At 31.0% G+C, this 19,846-nt stretch overlaps 3 protein-coding genes across 12 annotated transcripts in view; 2 read left to right on the top strand and 1 right to left on the bottom strand.

The window, feature by feature from the left end:
- The first annotated feature begins 3,334 nt into the window (after positions 1 to 3,334).
- On the top strand, positions 3,335 to 9,257 carry LOC141453665 (neuronal acetylcholine receptor subunit beta-3-like). Its single transcript, XM_074127184.1, has 11 exons — positions 3,335 to 3,463; positions 4,209 to 4,513; positions 4,973 to 5,132; positions 5,247 to 5,395; positions 5,513 to 5,557; positions 5,649 to 5,755; positions 7,030 to 7,246; positions 8,305 to 8,482; positions 8,558 to 8,710; positions 8,799 to 8,962; positions 9,044 to 9,257. The coding sequence occupies exons 1-11, from the start codon at positions 3,376 to 3,378 to the stop codon at positions 9,200 to 9,202; spliced, it is 1,725 nt and encodes a 574-aa protein (XP_073983285.1). The 5' UTR covers positions 3,335 to 3,375; the 3' UTR covers positions 9,203 to 9,257.
- Positions 9,258 to 10,309: 1,052 nt separating this feature from the next.
- The window catches only part of Atf3 (Activating transcription factor 3), a 110,160-nt gene continuing 100,623 nt past the window's right edge, over positions 10,310 to 19,846 (bottom strand). For 5 of the 10 annotated variants that reach the window (XM_074128074.1, XM_074128221.1, XM_074128138.1 and 2 more), the window contains 3 exons: positions 17,490 to 17,679; positions 16,217 to 16,343; positions 13,733 to 14,395 (listed from right to left, as the gene is read on the bottom strand). The gene's annotated coding sequence lies outside the window, so the exon portion shown is untranslated. Of the gene's footprint in view, positions 10,412 to 13,732; positions 14,396 to 16,216; positions 16,344 to 17,489; positions 17,680 to 19,846 lie in introns of those variants that run through there. The other 5 variants (XM_074127858.1, XM_074127611.1, XM_074127778.1 and 2 more) reach the window with 5 other exon arrangements.
- Positions 12,072 to 13,789, top strand: LOC141454996 (protein transport protein Sec61 subunit gamma). The gene is made up of 4 exons (XM_074129817.1): positions 12,072 to 12,230; positions 12,452 to 12,553; positions 12,787 to 12,889; positions 13,662 to 13,789. The coding sequence occupies exons 2-4, from the start codon at positions 12,460 to 12,462 to the stop codon at positions 13,669 to 13,671; spliced, it is 207 nt and encodes a 68-aa protein (XP_073985918.1). The 5' UTR covers positions 12,072 to 12,230; positions 12,452 to 12,459; the 3' UTR covers positions 13,672 to 13,789.

The following is a 19,846-nucleotide window of genomic DNA, read 5'->3' as shown; positions in this document are numbered from 1 at the left end:
GTATTAGATTGGACCCAATACAAAAAATTTGTGCTGTAAAAATTCAAAATGGAATGGATGATTATAATTGTTTTTATTATTATTCATCATATTGTAGAATATAAAATGAGTTAAAGGAAAAACTAAAGAAAACAAAACACAAATTAATACTTTAAAAATCTAAGGGTTGAAATAAACACCAATCTATCATAAGTATAGTTTATTCTCATAAGACATAAGATTCTAACGCCAACACAAGGCCCAACACACATCACACACAGTAATGGAATGGAAAAAGGACTGTCCTTGCTACCTGCAACTTTATTGCCACCCCTAGCGGTCATCCCTTCTCAGATACCCTCAACCAGTGGCCACTCACAGTCCCAACATTCCAATTTCCCTACAATATAAACATTTATAATAAAGGGTGTTTCAAGGTTAAGTGTCCTAACTTAAAATATGAATTTAGGACCTCAAAACAAGAAAAAAAATTCCTTTGGTGGTATGCCCGTAAACGCTTTGTTTTTGAGATATTCACATCTAAAGATTTTTGAACGAATGATAAATTGTTAGTAATGCTGTTAATATGACTTTGTGGTCCCTTGTTACTGATAACAATCGACCTCAAATTTCCCAATAAAATACTTTAAATTAATTAATTAGCAAATGTACGCCAAATTAAACTTAAAAGAATAGTAGCAAGCACAAAGTTTTGAACTTATCAGAGTAAAGGAATAGTATTGATACTAATTAACTGTCAAGAGAACATCGCCGAGAACCAAAAAAAAAAAAAACCAGAACATCACGAAATCAAAACAAGCAGTAGAAGATCTACACGAATATAAGAGGACGCTGAGATAGAAAGATAATAAGTAGTTCTGAAAGAGGCTTGAAGTCACATCTCTTTGCTTTATTATCAGTCTTGCCAGAAGTAATACTAAAAACTTGTCACTATGACGCTTTTACAGTTTGCATCATTATGCCTCGCATTTATTCGAACAGTGAATATGCCGATATGGTGTCTGTGTATGGTTTATGCAATGGTAATGCTAATGCTGCCCGTTGTGAATATTCTGTAAGATTTCCGAATAGATCAAAACTATCTTTAGATCAACATTTCAGCGTCTTAGAGAAACTGGCACATTTGCTTTAATGCCACGCGCTTATGGAGCTCTAGAGCTCTTTACAAAATGAAAGAAGGAGTGCGACTATATTAAAATATTTTGATGATAATCCGTCTGCCAGTGTACGAAGAGCTGCAGCAGAATTACATATTACGCCGACTACAACATGGAGAAGTCTTTCTGCAGATGGACGTCATCCATATCATTATCAAATGGTACAAAATTTATTACCTCAAGATTTTTGTCAAAGAAGAATTTTTTCCAATTGGTATGTAAATCAAGTTGATCTTAATCCTCAATTTTCACGACAAATTCTCTGGACGGATGAAGCTACTTTTACAAGAAGAGGTATCCTCAACCAAAAAAATTATAATCTCTGGATGCTCGAAAATCCTCAAGCTATTCGTGAGCACCATTTTCAGCATGATTTTCAGTGCAATGTTTGGTAGGGGATATTAGACAATATTTTAATTGGCCCGCATTTCTTACCACCTAGGCTCAGTGCGGACACATTTCTGCAGTTCCTTAGTAATGATTATTACACTTTGCTACAACTGAGAAGGAACTTATGTTTTCAGTTATTGGTTGTCCAGCACATTACGGCAGAGGTCCACAACAGTGGCTAAATCAACATTATCCCAATCGATGGGTTGGCCGTGCTGGACCGGCGACTTGGCCTGCACGCTCTCCAGATCTGACACCGAAGGATTTTTTTTTGCTTGGGGGGGCCATTAAAGGAAAAGTATATGAAATGCCGGTCAATGATCTCCATTCTTTAAAAACAAGAATAATTGAAGCTTGTGAATCAATAACAGCAGTCCAGTGCCGTTCGGCTACTGCTGCTGTGGAAGAAAGACGCCGAGCCTGTCTTAATTTCAAGGACATCAATTTGAACAACATTTATGATTATTTTATTATGTCTTATTTTCTTTATTCACTTTTAATTGTCATTATTTTCTATTAATAAAGACACTATTACTTTTTTAATTATCTTTTTTTTTTAATTAAAATTTATTTATTAAAAAATTTACAACTGCAAAATTAGCATCTAGTAAATATGATGAAGGGAAAAGATGAGCACAAGAGTGGAGCAGTTGTCCACTGACAACCCTCCGGAGATATTGCCAAGCTGTGAGGAATGAGAAATTTTAATTATAAAAATTCATAAAAATGGAAATCTTTAGACGTGAATATCTCAAAAACAAAGCGTTTACGGGCATACCTCCAGAGGAAAATTTTTTCTTGTTTTGAGGTCCTAAATTCAAATTTTAAGTTAGGACACTTAACCCTGAAACACCCTGTATAATAATGACAATTATTATTCAAAATTTTTATCAACGATATAACTAAATGTCTTAATTCAGTAAACTTTCTGCTTTTTGCGGACGACTTAAAGATTTATACTGCCATTAACTCTGCGGATGACTTTCTCCTCCTCCAAAACTCTCTTCATAGCTTGAGTGGTGTGATGAAAATGATATGAGCCTAAAACATCTCTAAATGTAAGGTAGTATCGTAACATCGTAGTCGGACGTTTACCAGCTTCGATTATTCTCTTCAAGCTACAACACTAAACTATGTACATCTACTGCAGTGAAGGACCTTGGTGTTACGTTCAGTGCTAACCTTTCATTTAAACTCCTGACTGAACTCTACAGTCACAAAGGCAAATAAAATGCTTGGCTCTAAATCAAGATCTATAAAGGTTATTGAGATGATCCAATTATATTTAGTCAGATTAATTTGTTTCATAAAACTACCCTAAAAATCAAAATATGGCACAAAATAAACAAATTTTATAAAATTAGATTAGGATGAATCTAATGGGCCATAAAATTATTCAAGGTGGGCCACATTTTTTTTTTTTGCACAAAATATTTTTAACCAAAATTTCTGATATGTACCTAATATAAAAATGTCGTGCAAGTATTTCAAGTCAACCTTGTTCAGCATCACATTCAGTTGTTCTCCATATTCCATGGTTGAAATCTCAAGGAATCTCTTCTCAGAAACACAGATTGCAAATCATTCATTACTTTTTTTTTAAAAAAAAAAAGAAAGCAAAAATTAGAACTTGATAAACAAACTTTGGAATTTATTCCTTACTTTTGCAATAATTTCTTTTCTGATGTCTAGAACATGACGTAGTAAAGTTTTTAAATAATTTTAGACGATAATGCATTGTGTTTGATTTAGATATAACAAAGAGGATGTTGATAATTCTATTTCCCCCCGTCAATATTATTACAAACCTTTATTTTTACATTGGTTTATGGAACTCACTATTGATATGTATAATATAATTATTTTCGTATTATTTTCTTCATTTCTAGAATCTATTTTCTGCTTTAATATTACAGGTAAGTTATTTTCTTTTATGTGATTTCATTTTCTACGAAGTATTTAAAAGATTTACACAATTTATTGTTAAAAATTGGCTGAGATAAAAGAAAATTTTTTTACCAAGAAATTTTCTCAATTTCATAATGAAATTACCATTTTCTTTGAATCTGGTTTTATGCTTCGATAATGTTTACATCTAGTATTTTTGTGAACAGGTGAAACCCCAATCTCTACTGGTCTGGCCACCAGTTTTGCGGTTTATATTACAATTAGGCCAAAAGCTGTTGATTATTATTTTGTAGAGTTCATTTCCATTCACCTTTCATATACGTATATAGTTTCACTTGCTTCTAGAAATTTTTTTTAAAAATTTAATTTTCTCGCTTGGGGAGGGTAGAGATAAAACTTGATAACATAATTCTTGGTTTTGGAGTTGGCACTGCTACCAGGCAGTGGTATACATATTGTTATCTGAGGTATATTTTAAACTGGCTCAAAATTGACCGAGATAAGAAGTTTAAAAAGCTTAAAATGTAAGATAAGTAATTATTTCCTCTTAAAGGAATTTGTAGATTTATTTTATTTTATTTCTCATTACAGTTTTAAAACATTTTAGAAAAGCAATTATTGGGACTCTAATGATGGATCTTTGGACATTTCACGAAATTAATCAAAAAATATACTTTCCTTATTTTGTTAGTTGGTTGTAAAGCCTGTCTCAAAGAAAATGGTCATTTCTTTACTTTATTTATATTATTACAGGTATTGATGCAAGTTGCCGTATATTATATACTTCAGGATATGGTTACAATTCTTTTTTTCACATACCAGAATCCAGCCTTATGGAAGATGGTTCCATATATTTAACATTTTCTGTAAAAGCTGCAAGTAATGCACATATTTTACTATCGCCTAACAGTTATGCATTAGATCAAGATATAGTTTATGAAATTGTTCTGGGTGCTGGTAAAAATACTTTTACAACGATTAGAAAACTACGCACTTCATTGAGGACATCTGCCAACACGGTCGGACTTTTAAAAGAAGATGAAGCACTGGATTTTTGGGTATGTTGAAGTTTTTTTTTTTTTTTTTTTTTTTCTCTAAATTTATATTCAATTCTTTAGTAGAAGATAATGCAAGAGGCTGCCATCTCTAAGAAAACGCTCCTGTCGCCAATACAGATGAAGATATACATTAAATTTTTTTTTTTTTTTTTTTTAAGCAGGAAGCGGAAAACCACAACAGTAAACGTTGAAGGCCTCGTAGGAAACCTCGGAGCAAAAGATTGAATTTGTGCTCTACTGAGTGCAACTTTATTCAACATTTTTACAAATGATTTTTATTAATTAATTAATTTTTTTTTAATTGACTAACACCAATAATGTGCGGTCTAATTTGAATTATATTGTTTTTTTAATTAAACGAGAAAAAAATGAATGCTTTTCTCAGCTGACTTTCTGAAAATCTTTCTCCCTTTTTTCATTCAACCCCATTGAGTCGAAGTGAAAGAGGTATTCTTGTAGATATCAGTCAATAATGGCGTAATAGAAGTAGGGGAATCTGGAAAGCCTGATCCTTTAGTTAATTTCGAAGATACGAATCCTCTAGAAGTGAAGTATTTAGCATTCGGTTCATGGGTCGGTGCAACAGCTTGCTGGATTTATGACTGTAAAAATATAACTAGTAAGTTTATTTAATTATACAGCGTAAGATTTTTTTTTTGCATGCAATAAATATTATCATACAATAATTTATTCTTATTATATAAAAACTTGCGTTATGCATTTTTTTTTATAGAAACGGAGAACCAATTGGACCATCTAAAGGGAGTAGCGAAAATTAAAAAGACATTGCTAGACGAGCATGACCCATCTATTCCGCCAATATCAAATGGCGATGAAGCCATATTTATATTTACAGCATTCGCAATAAATTATGTTGATTTGGTAAGACAAATTTTGCAACTAATAAAAGAAAAAATAAATTTCAACTTGATCTGTTCATTGATCATTTCTTTGATTCATTGTTTTTTAAACTTAGTTTTCCTTTTCTTTTCTTTTTAGGATTTGCAAAAATCTGTCCTTACAACACATATCAAATTCAATTTTGTAAGTACACAATTGATGACAATTTTTTTTTTTTTTAATGGATAATGAATTAGTTTTGGTCCTTAATGAAGTTCTAGATATATATTTTTAGACATGGTCTGATCCTTACTTGGTTTGGGAACCGTCTGAGTTTGACAATATTAATTCTATTAAAGTGTTACATCGACAACTGTGGCGTCCATATTTCTTTATTTTCAAGTAAGTATTAGATTGTTTTATTAGATAATTTGTGTTCAGTTAGTTGCCTTATAATAGTTTGTGATTTTTTAGTACCACCGAAAAGCTTGTATATATACTTCTTTGGTACTGGGTTCGATTCCCAGACACTGCCTTATTTAATGCTTAATAGTAAAGTACGTTTGCTAGTCGCCTCCATCCGCGATACATAATTTATTAGATGTATGTAATGCCCGTCGTACACTGTACTTTTCTGTATATTCACCACCAACTCTTATAACTTGCTTTTAATATTTTTCAAAGAATACTTAATAAATATTCACTGATTTGTGCGCATGGCTGCTGGCCATTCTATGAAAATAGAAGGCGCCACGGTAGCCGAGCGGTTAGAGGCGAGACCGTAATTTGCTAGTTGAACGTAAAGCTCGCCTGAAAAAATAGGCATTACTTTACTTCATGAAAATAGAAGAGTAAAAATGAATAATTACGAACCAAAACACCTGCATCTGCACACCTTTGATGATCAAAATAGATGATAGTATAAGACAAATCAAGACAGCTCGTTCATAGTTTGAATCATAGGATGATTTGATTATTTTTGATTTGAGGATAAAATTACTTCTACTTGCAACAAGTAGATACATGACTTGAATGCTTGCGGCGAGTTATTGATGGAGTTTCTACCACCAAAAGTTTACTCTTTACTCAGTTTACTAGCTGAGTAAAGTAAAGTTCGATTGTAATCCCCAATACCGTTTAGAACTAATTCAATTGAATGACGTTCCCATACATCACAAGCACAGCGTAACTTTTCATCTCAGATCTTTCTCTTCGGGAGCAGCTACTTGGCCGGATATAATCTATTGTTTTTATTTGTCATTATATTTATATCCATTTTTCATTGTAAATAATTATGTTTTTGATTATTCAAAGTATTATTTATTAATATTTTTTTCAAGAAGAGTTGACAGACTTTTTGACAGCGCACAGCTTTCTAAAAGCGTAAATTCTTTGCTTGAAATGCTTCCGCAGCTTCTGAGCAGCAATAAAAGCAGGTGGCGGTTAAGTGCTGAACCTAAGTATAACGATGCTTTGGACTGAAGCTCTCATTTCCACGCCCTTAAGCACAGTTTTTCACAAGTTTGCTTAGAAGCGGAACTTTATTTTCTTCTACTACATTAACTTCGCTTTTGTCGCTTGATTGACTTCTTTCTTGAATTTCAACTTTTTTTTTTTTAAATCACATAGAAATAAGCTGTTACTTACATTGTTACATCTTGTTTATTAAATAACAGCTCCCTGACAAAAGTTACCTTCAAGAATAATCGAGATCAGATGACATTATTTTACGATGGTAAGGTACAATGGGCACCAGAGATACGGATGATTACAAACTGTAATAATTCCGATATTACCCACTGGCCCTGGGATACGCATTCTTGTACGATTCATTTGGGTTTCCAACAGTATGCTGTACCTATAAGCTTTATACTTCGAAATTCTAATATACCAGTGAGTATGATTCTTCACAGATTACTAGATGGTAAAAGTTTATGTTAAAAGAGAAATTATGGTATTTGAAAAGTTTGCAAAAATTGTGTTTTTTTTTGGGAAATTACATTTTTGAAGGAAGGCTACCTTGTTTTCCAATGAATTCTCCAAATTTCTGTAAAACTTTGCTGTGAACATTTAACATTTATAGATCTATAACTTTTATTGGAAATTTGGAGGGGGGGCGGAATGAGGAAAATTAGTTTTTCACAAAAGTGCTCTCAAGATGGTCAAAATGTGGCCGTAAGTTCTATATGCCGATACTATGATTATTGTGTCTGGTATTGGTGAGCTGGAAATTTGCTGTATTCGCTGTAAATTACCAAATTATTAATCTAGCACCGTTGTTTGATTGCACAGCCTAGTTCTAGCGGATGATTTGTCGAGACAACTCGGAGAATACTTTCACGAAGGGCTGGGGGGTAGAAAAACAACTATCTCGTAATGGTGAGGCCTAATATTGCTCTTAAATTTTTCCGAGATTCCATAACTGGAAAAAACTTTGGTTTTATTCGATGATATAAAGCCCATAATAGATCTGCTTACCTACTATTAGTCTTTGGCCAATAATATTTCTGCAATTATTGAACATCACTTTTGCTTCAAACCCTTAGTATCTTTGGTCGCATAACAGTTAAAGATCCATAAAACTTTAGAATTAAACCATATGGACCATCTTAATGCATTCAAAACTTGAATATTCTAAAACTCTTTACCCTGTGGAGTTTTTGAATCTGCCGAATGTTGAATTAAACTTAATCCAACAAAACCTGCACTTGATTTATCACATCATGGAGATTCTAATACTTGAATATCCGGAGTAAATGATAATCCTAGTCTTCGAGGTTCGTTTTTTTTTTAGAACTTGACCCAATATCTTTTATCCAAGTAGTGTATACAACTGTCTTAAGAGCCTCCTTCGACTTCAAAATGTAATTAACCAAAAATAAATATAAATTATAAATTGTTTACTAATATTATCTTTACTTGTTTTTTTTACTTTTACATTTTATAATTAGAAACCGGCAGTGCAAACTGTTGGAAACGAATGGGAAATGATTGAATTGGGAACAATGGTGCAAGATGTACAAGAAAATGAATTTATAACCCAAAATAATAATAGCATTTTATTAATAAGTATTAAGTTGAAAAGACAATCATCTCCTTTTGTTCACATTTTTCTGCTTCCAATTATCTGTAAGTATCTCTTAATTACTTATTTAATTTGAGGAAATTTCTGTTAAACTGTGAATTTATTTGGTAATTTTACAGTCGCAACAATTGCATCACAATTCAGTTATCTACTACCGATATATTCTCAGTTCAGGATATGCATCCATATAACATCTTCAGTAATATTTACTTTATATCTGTTGGTGATATCCAGTATAGTTCCAGGTTATAGTGACGCTAATTCATTTCTTGGTAAGTTAATATCCTTCTTTTTTTCTGACCTGATCAGTGCTCTGAAGTTTCAGCTTACAGAATTGGTTTTTTCTTTTCTTTTTTTCAGTAACATTCACAAGTCGAATGTTTGCGCTCATAGCATTGCAAACAATAATTTCAGCTTTCTTAATGAATCTAGCAAAGTTAAGTGATGAAAATCCACCTTCTTTAAGCATCAAAAGATTAGTAGGAAATAAAAACATAAGGACTATTTTTGTATTGCCTGAAGAGGTATCTTTAGAAAATGTTTTTCTCTTAAGTTTTTTTTCCCCCCCTCTTTTTAACCTAAACTAATTTTATTTTTTCTGATAGAATTTTCAGGGCAATTCCTATAGTGAACTACAAGAAAATCCATACAATTCACTTGGAAAACTACAAAGTGCTTGGTTTTTATTTTCCATAATTTTGGATAGAATTATATTCATCATATCAACTATTATAATTATCATACCTCTTATTATAACAATTTAATTAGTTATGAATGGTGGGATTTGCTTCAAAATAAAAAACTGATTTGTTCTACAGCTATTCAAATTAGCTTTTCAAACTATAATAAAAATAAGTTTTGTTAGATTGATTTTAACTTAAACTTTTCTTTTTTAACAGTAGTATAATTATTAAATAAATTGAAGTTTAAAATAATGAACACTTTTTTAAATAGATTTCGTATAAAATTCAAGTGTATAATGATAATAAATAATTGAACTAAACAGAAGAAAGTTTTTGGTCTGGTCTGGCCAAACAGAAGAAACTATGAAGATTATCAATAGACATCTTAATACTTAAAAAGTCTACTAATAAAAGGTTCAATTTGGTTGAAAAATGTTACGTATTGAATAATTTTTGTAAAAGAGAGACAATAACTTTTTATTCTTACGGATACGATAAGAGATGTGGATTAGCCATTCTTAAGGAGCATCTTAAAGATTTTTAAGAAGTATCTCGGCAAACACCTTCAGCTTAAGTAGTACATTTCGCACTGGAAAAAAAATTCCAAATTCATTTTAGAGAATATTTTTCAAAATTCTCAATAATGACTGGCCAAGAATACTGTTTTATCATTTAGAAATTTATATTCATATGATCAATGAAACTCCACAAAGTTTCGGGCCATTTTTCACTAAATCTCACTTAATATTTTGAAACCGATGATCAACTAGGATGGCTAAAGCTATGACTAAATACCAAAATCACCTGTTTCTGATACTTAATTTCATATTCTATTTAGAAATAATATCTAATGCTATAATACTTACAATTAATTTATGAAATATGAATGAGGTTGAAAAGATCAAACCGAGAATACCATAATGCAGAGTCCAATACCAGTTGCTACAGCGATCTTTTTAAATACTGTAGAAAAAAAAAAAAAATAACGTTTGACAAAGAAAAATTAAAGTGCTGAAACAAGTTTGCTCTAAACATAGCCATAAATATTTAAAATTATATATCTTCAAACTCTCTACGGGAGTATCAACCACATAAGGATAAAAATTACTGTATCACGAGTTGCATACAATAATAAAACAATAAGCACTCGAATAGACAATTTCAAACGTTCTGATAACAATGATATACCTTTTCTATCTGGTTTTTTGCACCTTTTGACAAGCTTTAGAGAATCTTTAGCATTCTGACGGCTAGGATCTATAAGTTTTGAAATTTGATCCATTTTATTTTCTACAACAAAAATGCAAAACATATTTTTTATTAAAGTAATCTTCAGTGATAACATTTTTAGGTAGTCAATATCTCTTCTTGGGGCAATCGTGAAAATTATTTAGGTCTTAAATGTCATATAAACAAAATCAGACTGATAAGCCAGATCAGGTTAACCCATTATAAACACTGTGTAGTTGTTTGTGGAGACATGCGATATTCGTTCTCGCATGATAATATCTGCACGTTATGCCGATCCCAGCAATCAGATACTCTGCTCCACTTTCTTTTTAAATGCTCCGCTTTGACTGATATTAGAAAAAGGTTTATTTCTAATTACCTAATTTTTTTCACTGAGGGTGAAAATTTGGAAAATCTTATTTCTGAGATGAATTTAGAAAAGATAAATAATATATATTGGTACTTGAATAACGGTTTAAAAATAAAGGGCGGATCAAGTATTCCAATAAATCTTTAAATAACAAATTATGAAAAACAAAGAATGGATAATTAAAGGAATAACATAATTTGAATAGAAGGAGGGAATAAATAAAAGAATAAATGAGAGTGAAGAAGAAAAAGGGAAGAAAGGGAGAAAAAAGGAAAAAGAGAGGGGAGGAAGTGAGGGGAAAAGGAAAAAAGAGAAAGAAGGGATTAATGCAGATAAATATTAATATTACTGGAAAGTATTCTGCTTTATTTAATTGATTAATGTATTCTTTATTTGATATTTTGGTTTTTATTATTATTTTGTATTTATTTATTTTATTTTGTTTATTTATTTATTTGCTTATTTATTTATTTTTAGTAGGATGATCTTTTATTTCCAAGTTTTTCTTTTTAATTTTTTGGTTGTAATTTAATTTTGAACTAACGTGTTTTTTCTTTATATTTAATTACCCAATCTTGTAGCTTTTGTAAACCTGTATTTTGTTTGAAATCCCACTCCTTGCTTATAAGTTTTGTATTTAAAAAGCAATAAATACATTGATTGATTGATTGATTGATTTTTAGGTAGTCTGAAAAATAGTTTTAAATGAATTTCTTAAAACAGACAAAAATTAATTTGCAAAAAGATGGCAACTAAAAAATCTATTCAATTATAAAAAAATAATTGTGTCAAGATTAAGGAAATTACCATTTCGACCATAAAAGAAGCTCTGGTATTAAAATAAAAAAAAGAGACATTTACCTTAATTAAGGTGGATCTTTCTTACAAAAACTCGCAGATAACAATTCTTTACCATCATTTGCAGCATTACCTCTGCTACAATTGAAAGCTCTTTGATTTAGAGTAAAGAACATTTTTGCTTTAAATCTCTGGCACAAATTAAACTAGAGCATTCTCTATTAAAGGCAATATTCTATGTTCCTCATTTAATTGAATTCACCCAATAATAATTGTACTCAGAATTTAATAGCAAACTGAAATCTATATTTCGTTACATAAATTTAGATATATTTCTTGGGAAGAGGCCTCAAGTCCCGAATTGAAGTGAAGTCTTCATCAAAGGCTCATATTAGTAGTCTATTTTTTTGAAAACTATTTTTAAAACTATAAAAATTTTCAACTAAAAACAAACTATTATAAAATTATAAATTAAACGACTAAATAGTAATTGTGCGGTAGAGCATGCAACATCTACTGGTATGCTCTAAGTTACGTGGTAAACATTCTAACCTGCTCATTGAAAACAAGCATATAGGTTCCATCAGCTTTGTGAGTTGATAACTGACACGTAGCCATTAATGTGTGTGGATTGTTGGAAGTACGAAGTTAATAATTGTTAAGTGTGAGTTAGTATTTGGGAAAGATTTACTTCAATTATTATTAACTAAGGTATTGTTTTGTTTAAATACTGTTAGTTCTTTTCTGGACGAAATTGCCATTTCCTTATCCAAAAATAATCCTTTTTTTTTTTTATAATTTAATAGCTTTTTAGTTACTGTTCTTTTACTAATCACTTTCTCAAAAAGTGAACGCAGAAGATCAATTGATGATTTGTGAACTTATTTTATAGTCATTTTCTAAATTTGTTTCGTTTTGCATTTTTGTTACAGAAAATAAAATGGATCAAATTTCAAAAGTTATTGAGCCCAGCCGTCAGTTTGCTAAAGATTCTTTAAGGCTTGTCAAACGTTGCACAAAACCAGATAGAAAAGGTACATTAATGTCATCAGATAACTCTTGTAATTATCCATTTATTCGAGTGCTTATAGTTTTATTATTGTGTTCTCACATTAGTTAGTGTATACACAATTATGAGTTTTATATACTAAAAGGGAGTTAAAATATGTATAATTTTACAGATTGGTGGGCTGTATTTACAGCAGAATTTTGCTTTCACTTAAGTTCCTTTGTGTTATATTAAATTTATTTTTCGTTTTTTCTTCAGAATTTCAAAAGATCGCTGTAGCAACTGCTATTGGTTTCTGCATAATGGGATTCATAGGATTTTTTGTCAAGCTCATTCACATTCCCATAAATAACATTATAGTGTAAGTATTAAAACAGATAAGATTTCTGAGTAGATTATAAAATATAATATTTTAAATATCAGATTACCTTCAGATTCTATCACTACTTTAAAATATTCAGTGAGGGATATATTAAAAATAGTCTAAAATTTGTAGTATCTTTAATTGTTTGTAGTTTACGAATGTAAATTTTCAAAAATCGAAAATCTGTATAATCGTTTCTGATAATGAGTTGTGAAGTGATCGGGCATGTCAGCTATGGACTTGTTTTATGTCCCAATTTGTCTTTCCTTAGTAGAGTTGAAGCTCTTTTTAAGAATACCATCGAAATATTGTCATCTGTTGTTTTTTTTTTTTTTGTTTTCTTTTTTTGGCATTGGCTTCCGCCATACAGCCAGCATCGTCTAGGTGCTTATCACTAGAATATCACTCACTCTCCATTCTTACTTATAAATACACTCAATACACTGTTGTTCCAAATGAAGATAATTAGAGATGAGACTTATGTTAATACACAATTTCTTTTCAACCTAGAAAAAGTGAACCCATAAAATCAATTGATATTTTGAGATCGGAACCTGTTAAGTAAACGCAACTAGTTATACCTTCCTGAGATTTACACCATTTTTGAGCAAAAGTTGAGGACCTCAGTTTCATCACTTGATGCTACTGAAAAACCGTGTTTAAAAAAAATACCTGTGGTACCGAAACAAGTGGTAGCTTAAATGGTGTGCACATTCTGTTAATTTGTATTAAATTAGAAAAACTAATCTTACAATTGTATTATTTTCAGGGGTTCGTAGAGAGGCTAAGTTTGAAAATGGAAACACAATCATATACTCAATTTAATAAAAAGAATTTAACTGTTTGTAAATGTTATTTATTATTGTATAACAAGTAAATAAATATTTTGAAATGTAATGTCTTGTGGTGGTGTGTAATGCTTGTGATTTAATTGCTCAGATAAAAAACTATGATATAGGTGGTTGGTGCCTATTTTCAAATCTCCTCTTCCAATGTCCTCTAAGTTCTTAATTTCAGCAAGGTTTCTCACCTTTATTGCTGCTACTCTGAGCAGACGAACATGGTGTCGGACATTTGTTTTGTTTCTTATACTGAAACTTCTGTTTACAACTTTCTGGTTGTGGAGGTCGTGTAGGCTGTGGACAAGTTGCTTTGGTCAGATCACGGTCAAGAGGGCATTGTGGGCTACAAGATTTTTTTTTACTTTTGCATTTGTCCTTCTTCGGCGGTTCACGATTACTACATCCACCACATCCGCTGGCAAAACGTTTAGTCATTGTTAGTAAATCATATTTAGCTTTTTTTTTAGTCAAAGCAGCCGAAAGAACATCTGATTGAATTTCATTCTTCGCTAACAATCGTAGACTATTGAATAGATTCGGATTTAACTTCTTTGTTATGATTTGTGCCATGTCTTATGGTCCACCTCAAACTTCCTCCTTAAATTGATCGTCTATGGTGATACTTAAAAAAAATCTTGATTTCTTGTGTGTTTATGTATATCTGTACGGAAAAGAAGTAATCAAATATACTGTACAAAATATCTCTTCTCCTGAAAACTCCTGCCACAAAAGAGCTCTAAATAAATTAATTAAATATTTTAAAAAAAGTTCTACCATACAGATCTTTAAACAACTTTAATATTAGATCTAAAGTTAAAAAGTAGATTTTGTTTCCGATGAAAAGGATTAATTGCAATTTGTGGGAAAGCTATTTTCACCGAACCTCTTTTTATTTTCTACAAATTTCTACCATTGCTATAGTACGTGAACAGTATAATGTAAAAAAAAAATGAAATGATTTTTGCGACTGTACGGATATTCCAACCAAAAACACTAAATACACAAGACAACCTTTATCTCGTACAACACTGCTAAAACCATTTATTCTCACACGCTGAAATAGTTTTTCTTTTTTTCTGTAAGTTTTCTTCGTTGCTAGGGATGGAATATTTGATTTTTCTATTTTAAAATTGATTTCCATTTTTTTTTTTTTTGCTACAGCAAGAGACTGCGCCCTTTAAGACATTACGTGTTAAGAATTGAATAATTTAATAAGGGACTAACTACATCTGCGACTGCCTTCTCCAATTCTTATTATTCCAGGGATTCCGTCTCAGGCACCACCAGTGTCCTAACTCGGCTTTTATCCCAACACAATAGAACCCCCTTTGGATAGAACTCGGTAAACTCTCGGATCACCAAATTTTTATATTATAATTCGTCAATAGATTATGTTTCCTGCACTCATTGCCAAATCACAACAATATAAAAAGAAGTACTTACATTCTTGTACTGGGTAATTCCCAATCAAACCCACTTTCATACTCTTCGTTCCTTTAAAGTAAAAGAAACTTGATATATGGATAGTCTCCATGTTTCCAAAGCTAAGCGCCAAGTTCGATACTACCACAAACAAGCGAGATACAGAGCGCAAAAGTTGCTCTTCTAAGTTACTGCTAACCAGAATACTCTTCATTTTCTCACTGTTATCTCACAGAGAGAGAATCTAAGGTGAAGGAAAGAAGAGAGATAACTAGCCTGATGAAAGAAACTGGCGGTGATTACCAAAACTAGCTCAAAAATCATACACCTATTCTTGGTACTTACTATATTACATTCTTTAATAAAGCACATAAAGACTGAGAAAGCCAACAAACCTTCTAGACAGCGGAATGGCTTTACAGTGGAATACGAGTATATAGATCTAATTTATCAAAAAAATCAACCTCAGAGATTGATGTTATTAAATATAATTAACATACACGCAATAGATTTTGTCTTCTAAGAGAATAAGTTTTTTTGAAAAGAAGCAACAATCACCATTACCACTTTAAACTATTTTAACTCCATTAATAATAAAGACTAGTTTTTGGATTTCATGTAACAAATTCGCTCAAGACATTCTGCATCAGTTATTAGGAAGGGAGGATAAATTATTCATGTTTCGAAACATTTCTTATTGCAACTAAAAGAGAATTTTTAAAACGAAAATGCCAACACAGAGGTCGATTCAATTTTAAAAACAGAAACTCCGATGAATTTACCAATGAATTTTTTAAAAATTTGAAATGTAAATCTTGGGGGGTAAAACTGAAAGAATAATGTTTAATATCTCAAAAATATCTGTTAAAATTTTAGAATTTAGGAAAGATTAAACAAAAAAAAAAATCAAACAAAAATTGCCCATTTAAACCACAAATGCCATGAAAAGCATAGCAAATTTCTTAAAGAAAATGGAATTAGACCATTTTCTTAACTTATTTTTAACAATTGAAACGTTAAAATTTTACTATTTATAAAATAATTTTCCAAGTGTACTCACCTAGAATTCACTACATCTTAGTTATATCCTGTGAACAGGTGTGGATAAATTTTGTTACTTAGGTTTATAAAATAAAAGAATTTCATTGTCAACATTATTTGTGCCATCATAATTTAATTTTAAACATCTGTATAAATAAATTAATTCACATTTATAATCAATCATATTCCTGCATATACAATTGCTATAAATATGGCAACAAATATTTTGGATCTTCCTTCATTTTTATTTATTTTTTAAAAAGGCCCTGATCGATTGGCTTGCAGATAACAAGAAATTAAACTAAATTTCTTATTTTCATTACTTTTTGTAACGATTTTTTTTTTTAATTTGTTTAAAGAGCGTCAAGATTTGTGGTCGTGGGTGCTCGAAGCTTTTTTTTTTCTAGTGCACTCCCGGGCTTCCGGATAGTGTCCACTCGCTACAGAAAACGATGTTCATCACCGGGTAGTGAGCTGTAAGAGGAACCCTCTTAGGAATCAAAAATCAAATTTCGCGAGGACATAAAAAAAAGAAAAGAAGTATTTTAGGAAGTATCAAAACTGTTGCTCGAATGGATACTTAATTTTAAGTACAAGTCAAGATGCATGCTGTAAATCAGTTTGAGCAAATCAAAGTACTAAGCAACAGATCTTTAAAGAAACATTAAATCATCAAAAATAAATAATCTTTTACCAACTATACATTTTGACTTAGGCTGGAAACATAGTGGAGCGGCGCGCAAAGCGGCGATGATAGCGAAGAGAAAAGCGGCAAAAACAAAAACTAGAAATAGATAGAGTTGCTCTATCTTCGCTTTGCTCGCCACTATGCGCGGTCCCATATGTTTACTTGTGTTTGATTTCGCTGCTTTGCTCCTCGCTATCATCGCCGCTTTGCTCGCCGCTCCACTATGTTTCCAGCCTTACACGTTTTCAAAATGTTTTTTAATATAAAGATGCTCAGTTAACTCAGCTGTTGTGAACCTGGTTACAATTTTTCCAGAAATTAGGAAATTACGCACGATTCGACGCATGAAACAATTAGTCAAGCAAACCAGACTAAAATATAATTGCTGTTGAAAATGTTGTTTATTTCACACTAATCAATGTTTTGATTCATTTAATGTCAAACCAGTCACGTTTCAACGATAACAACACACTTCTGCCAGCCCCCAGATACCTTCACGGGACGCCCAATTTCAGTTTGAGTGATCCATTTTTTTTTTGTAACATTATGCACTTAGTTTCATTATTTATAACAGAATAGTGGCATTAAATTGGAAGAAACCTACCTTTTACTTATATTTCTTGGTTAATCTTTGCTGTACTAATTTCCCTGAGAAAGACTTTAGTCTTAGAATCAACTTACTTTTTTTACTTTTCTGCAGCTGGCCCCTCTAATAAGGTACTTTAGGCAGCTTAAGGCAAAGTCTTCTTCTCTCTCTCCCTCGGACGAATGTAACCACTTTTGTCACCTCATATCTACAGATCGGTCAACATTGATAATAAAACCAAAAATTAATGAACATTGCCACCATTAACCAGATTTTTTTTTTAAAATAGGATTTCACCATATAAATAGAAAAATTTGATCAGGTACAAAAATGGTACTCTATATTTTGTAAAATATAAAAATACATTTTCTTTTTAATTAAGTCTTTCAACAAAAAAAGAAGAAATTAACAATATGGTTTTCTTTATTTCTTGTAATTTATTTTTTTGGGTTATGAAAGCACCAATAAAGCTTTATATATTATTGTAAAACAACTTGGAAATATTGTTCCAGTATACTTTCAAAATATAGTAAAAAATATATTATTTATAAAACTTAAAATTTAATATTATTTTTTAAATAAGGCACTTAATGATTCAATTTTATAAAAATAAATTTAGCGCAATTATTATTAGAAGTATGGTTTTATAAGTAGAAAATAAAATAATTGATTGATAGAAGAATTGTCTCCAATTACAACTCGGAACTTTAAGGACCAACAAAAACACAGTAATGTTATTTTCTCAAACTAATCCAGTTAAAAGAAAAAGTAGCAAGTTTGGTGAAGAATTTACAAATTTCCGTGACATTTCATACAATGATCACTTTTAGAAGCATCTATATGGCTTCCGTGTCCATCAATGATGGATTTATTTAGTACTCTGCAAGACGCAGTATTTCATACCTAGTTCAGAAGTGTGAGTCATTATGAAAATCAAAGAAGGAAGTTTCTCTGGTAAATCCAACCCAAAATAGTGACGGGAACTTGGAAAGGATTCTTTAATGTGGAGATAGTGCGTCTACTTTAGATACTAGACGTCTGTAGAGTGATTCAAGTTGAGAAAGGTGCATTGAAAAAGAGCTCAAAATTCAAATCATTGACTTCTAAGAATTTCAAAGACAATTTGTTTCTTTTCCTGTCTTTAGATTCTAGACTAATAAAGTTTTGTCACTTTTAAATAAAATCAAATTTTAATAAGAGAAACTAGCTTTTCAATTGATTTCTAATTTGTTTTTTGTTTGAAGATGATAACTGGGGAAAAAAATTATTCACAAGTTAAAATAATGGCACCGATTATTATGACACTAAAAAATAAAATTATAAATAATGAATTATCACATACTTTAGTATATAAACTTACAGTATATATTATGTATTTTATTGAGTAATTACCACTCATATTTTTTATTTATTTTTAACAACTGGTAACAAAAGAGTGAATTATTTACTTCCATAAAAGGAAAAAAAGGTATTATTTGTACATTATAATATATTATGGTAAAATTAAAATTATTCTTACCTAGATAAATGATTTTGTTCAAAAAAGAAAATAAATTGGTTCGTATTTTTAATGTTTGATTTTATTAAAAAATTAAAATGAAAAAAATAGGGTTAACAAACAAAACAAAAATAAAGAAAAACGTTGGGTTATTCAGTGGCCTTTTGGGTTCTAAAATTAATCTCTCTGGGCTAAATAATAAATTAAACAACGGGCGTCAAACAAGATACTTTTAAAATGTTAAGTCCTTCAAAAGTGATAAAGGAATAATGCCAAAATAAGGTAATAGATACCAAAAAGCAATAACTCTTGTATAAGCTCAAATGAAGTTGAGTGTACAATGTGCTTGAAAGTTTCATCAGATCTCTGTATGCATGCTGAACCATGCTTTATTTTAAGTTTATGGATTTTTGGATTGATATTACAGATTAAAGTGCGGTATTACAGGCTTACATAGAGCAAATAATTAACACAATTCTTGTATTCCCTAATGTTGTAATTTATAAAAAAAACAGTGAACAGATTATGCCTTATATGTTAGCTCGATACTGGAAGAGAAATTGATTCCGGGATCTTAGCGGCCCTTACAATTCGGTCGGCGCAATTAGCTTCAAGGACGATATCAGGACAGATATCAACATCTTCTAATCTACGCAAACCTACGATCAGGCTCATTAGTATGCTTCCTCAAATATATTGTAGCTTAGTATGTGATAGGCTACAAGGGAACTAACCTAGTAGGAATTAGGGCTGAGTGCACTCTTGAAGACAAATGCTTATACTGGCGCTACTACGCGAACATGAACCAAATTCGCCCCATCCAGCAATCAATCAGCTCAGTCACTTGCAATAAGCAACCAGTTGGAAATGCTGATTT

Source organism: Rhodnius prolixus, unplaced genomic scaffold (genome assembly GCF_049639745.1).
Source record: "Rhodnius prolixus isolate KJV_2025 unplaced genomic scaffold, Rpr scaffold_1, whole genome shotgun sequence".
Taxonomy (NCBI): domain Eukaryota; kingdom Metazoa; phylum Arthropoda; class Insecta; order Hemiptera; family Reduviidae; genus Rhodnius; species Rhodnius prolixus.
This window is presented reverse-complemented; position numbering and strand designations above follow the sequence as displayed.

Bases quoted from the DNA above. Each gene is read 5' to 3' on its own strand.
- LOC141454996 (XM_074129817.1), top strand. From the start codon at position 12,460: ATGGATCAAATTTCAAAAGTTATTGAGCCCAGCCGTCAGTTTGCTAAA. The intron at 12,554-12,786 runs GTACATTAATGT...TTTTTTCTTCAG, and splicing joins CACAAAACCAGATAGAAAAG to AATTTCAAAAGATCGCTGTA.
- LOC141453665 (XM_074127184.1), top strand. From the start codon at position 3,376: ATGGAACTCACTATTGATATGTATAATATAATTATTTTCGTATTATTT. The intron at 5,558-5,648 runs GTAAGTACACAA...ATATATTTTTAG, and splicing joins CACATATCAAATTCAATTTT to ACATGGTCTGATCCTTACTT. The intron at 8,963-9,043 runs GTATCTTTAGAA...TTTTTCTGATAG, and splicing joins TTTTTGTATTGCCTGAAGAG to AATTTTCAGGGCAATTCCTA.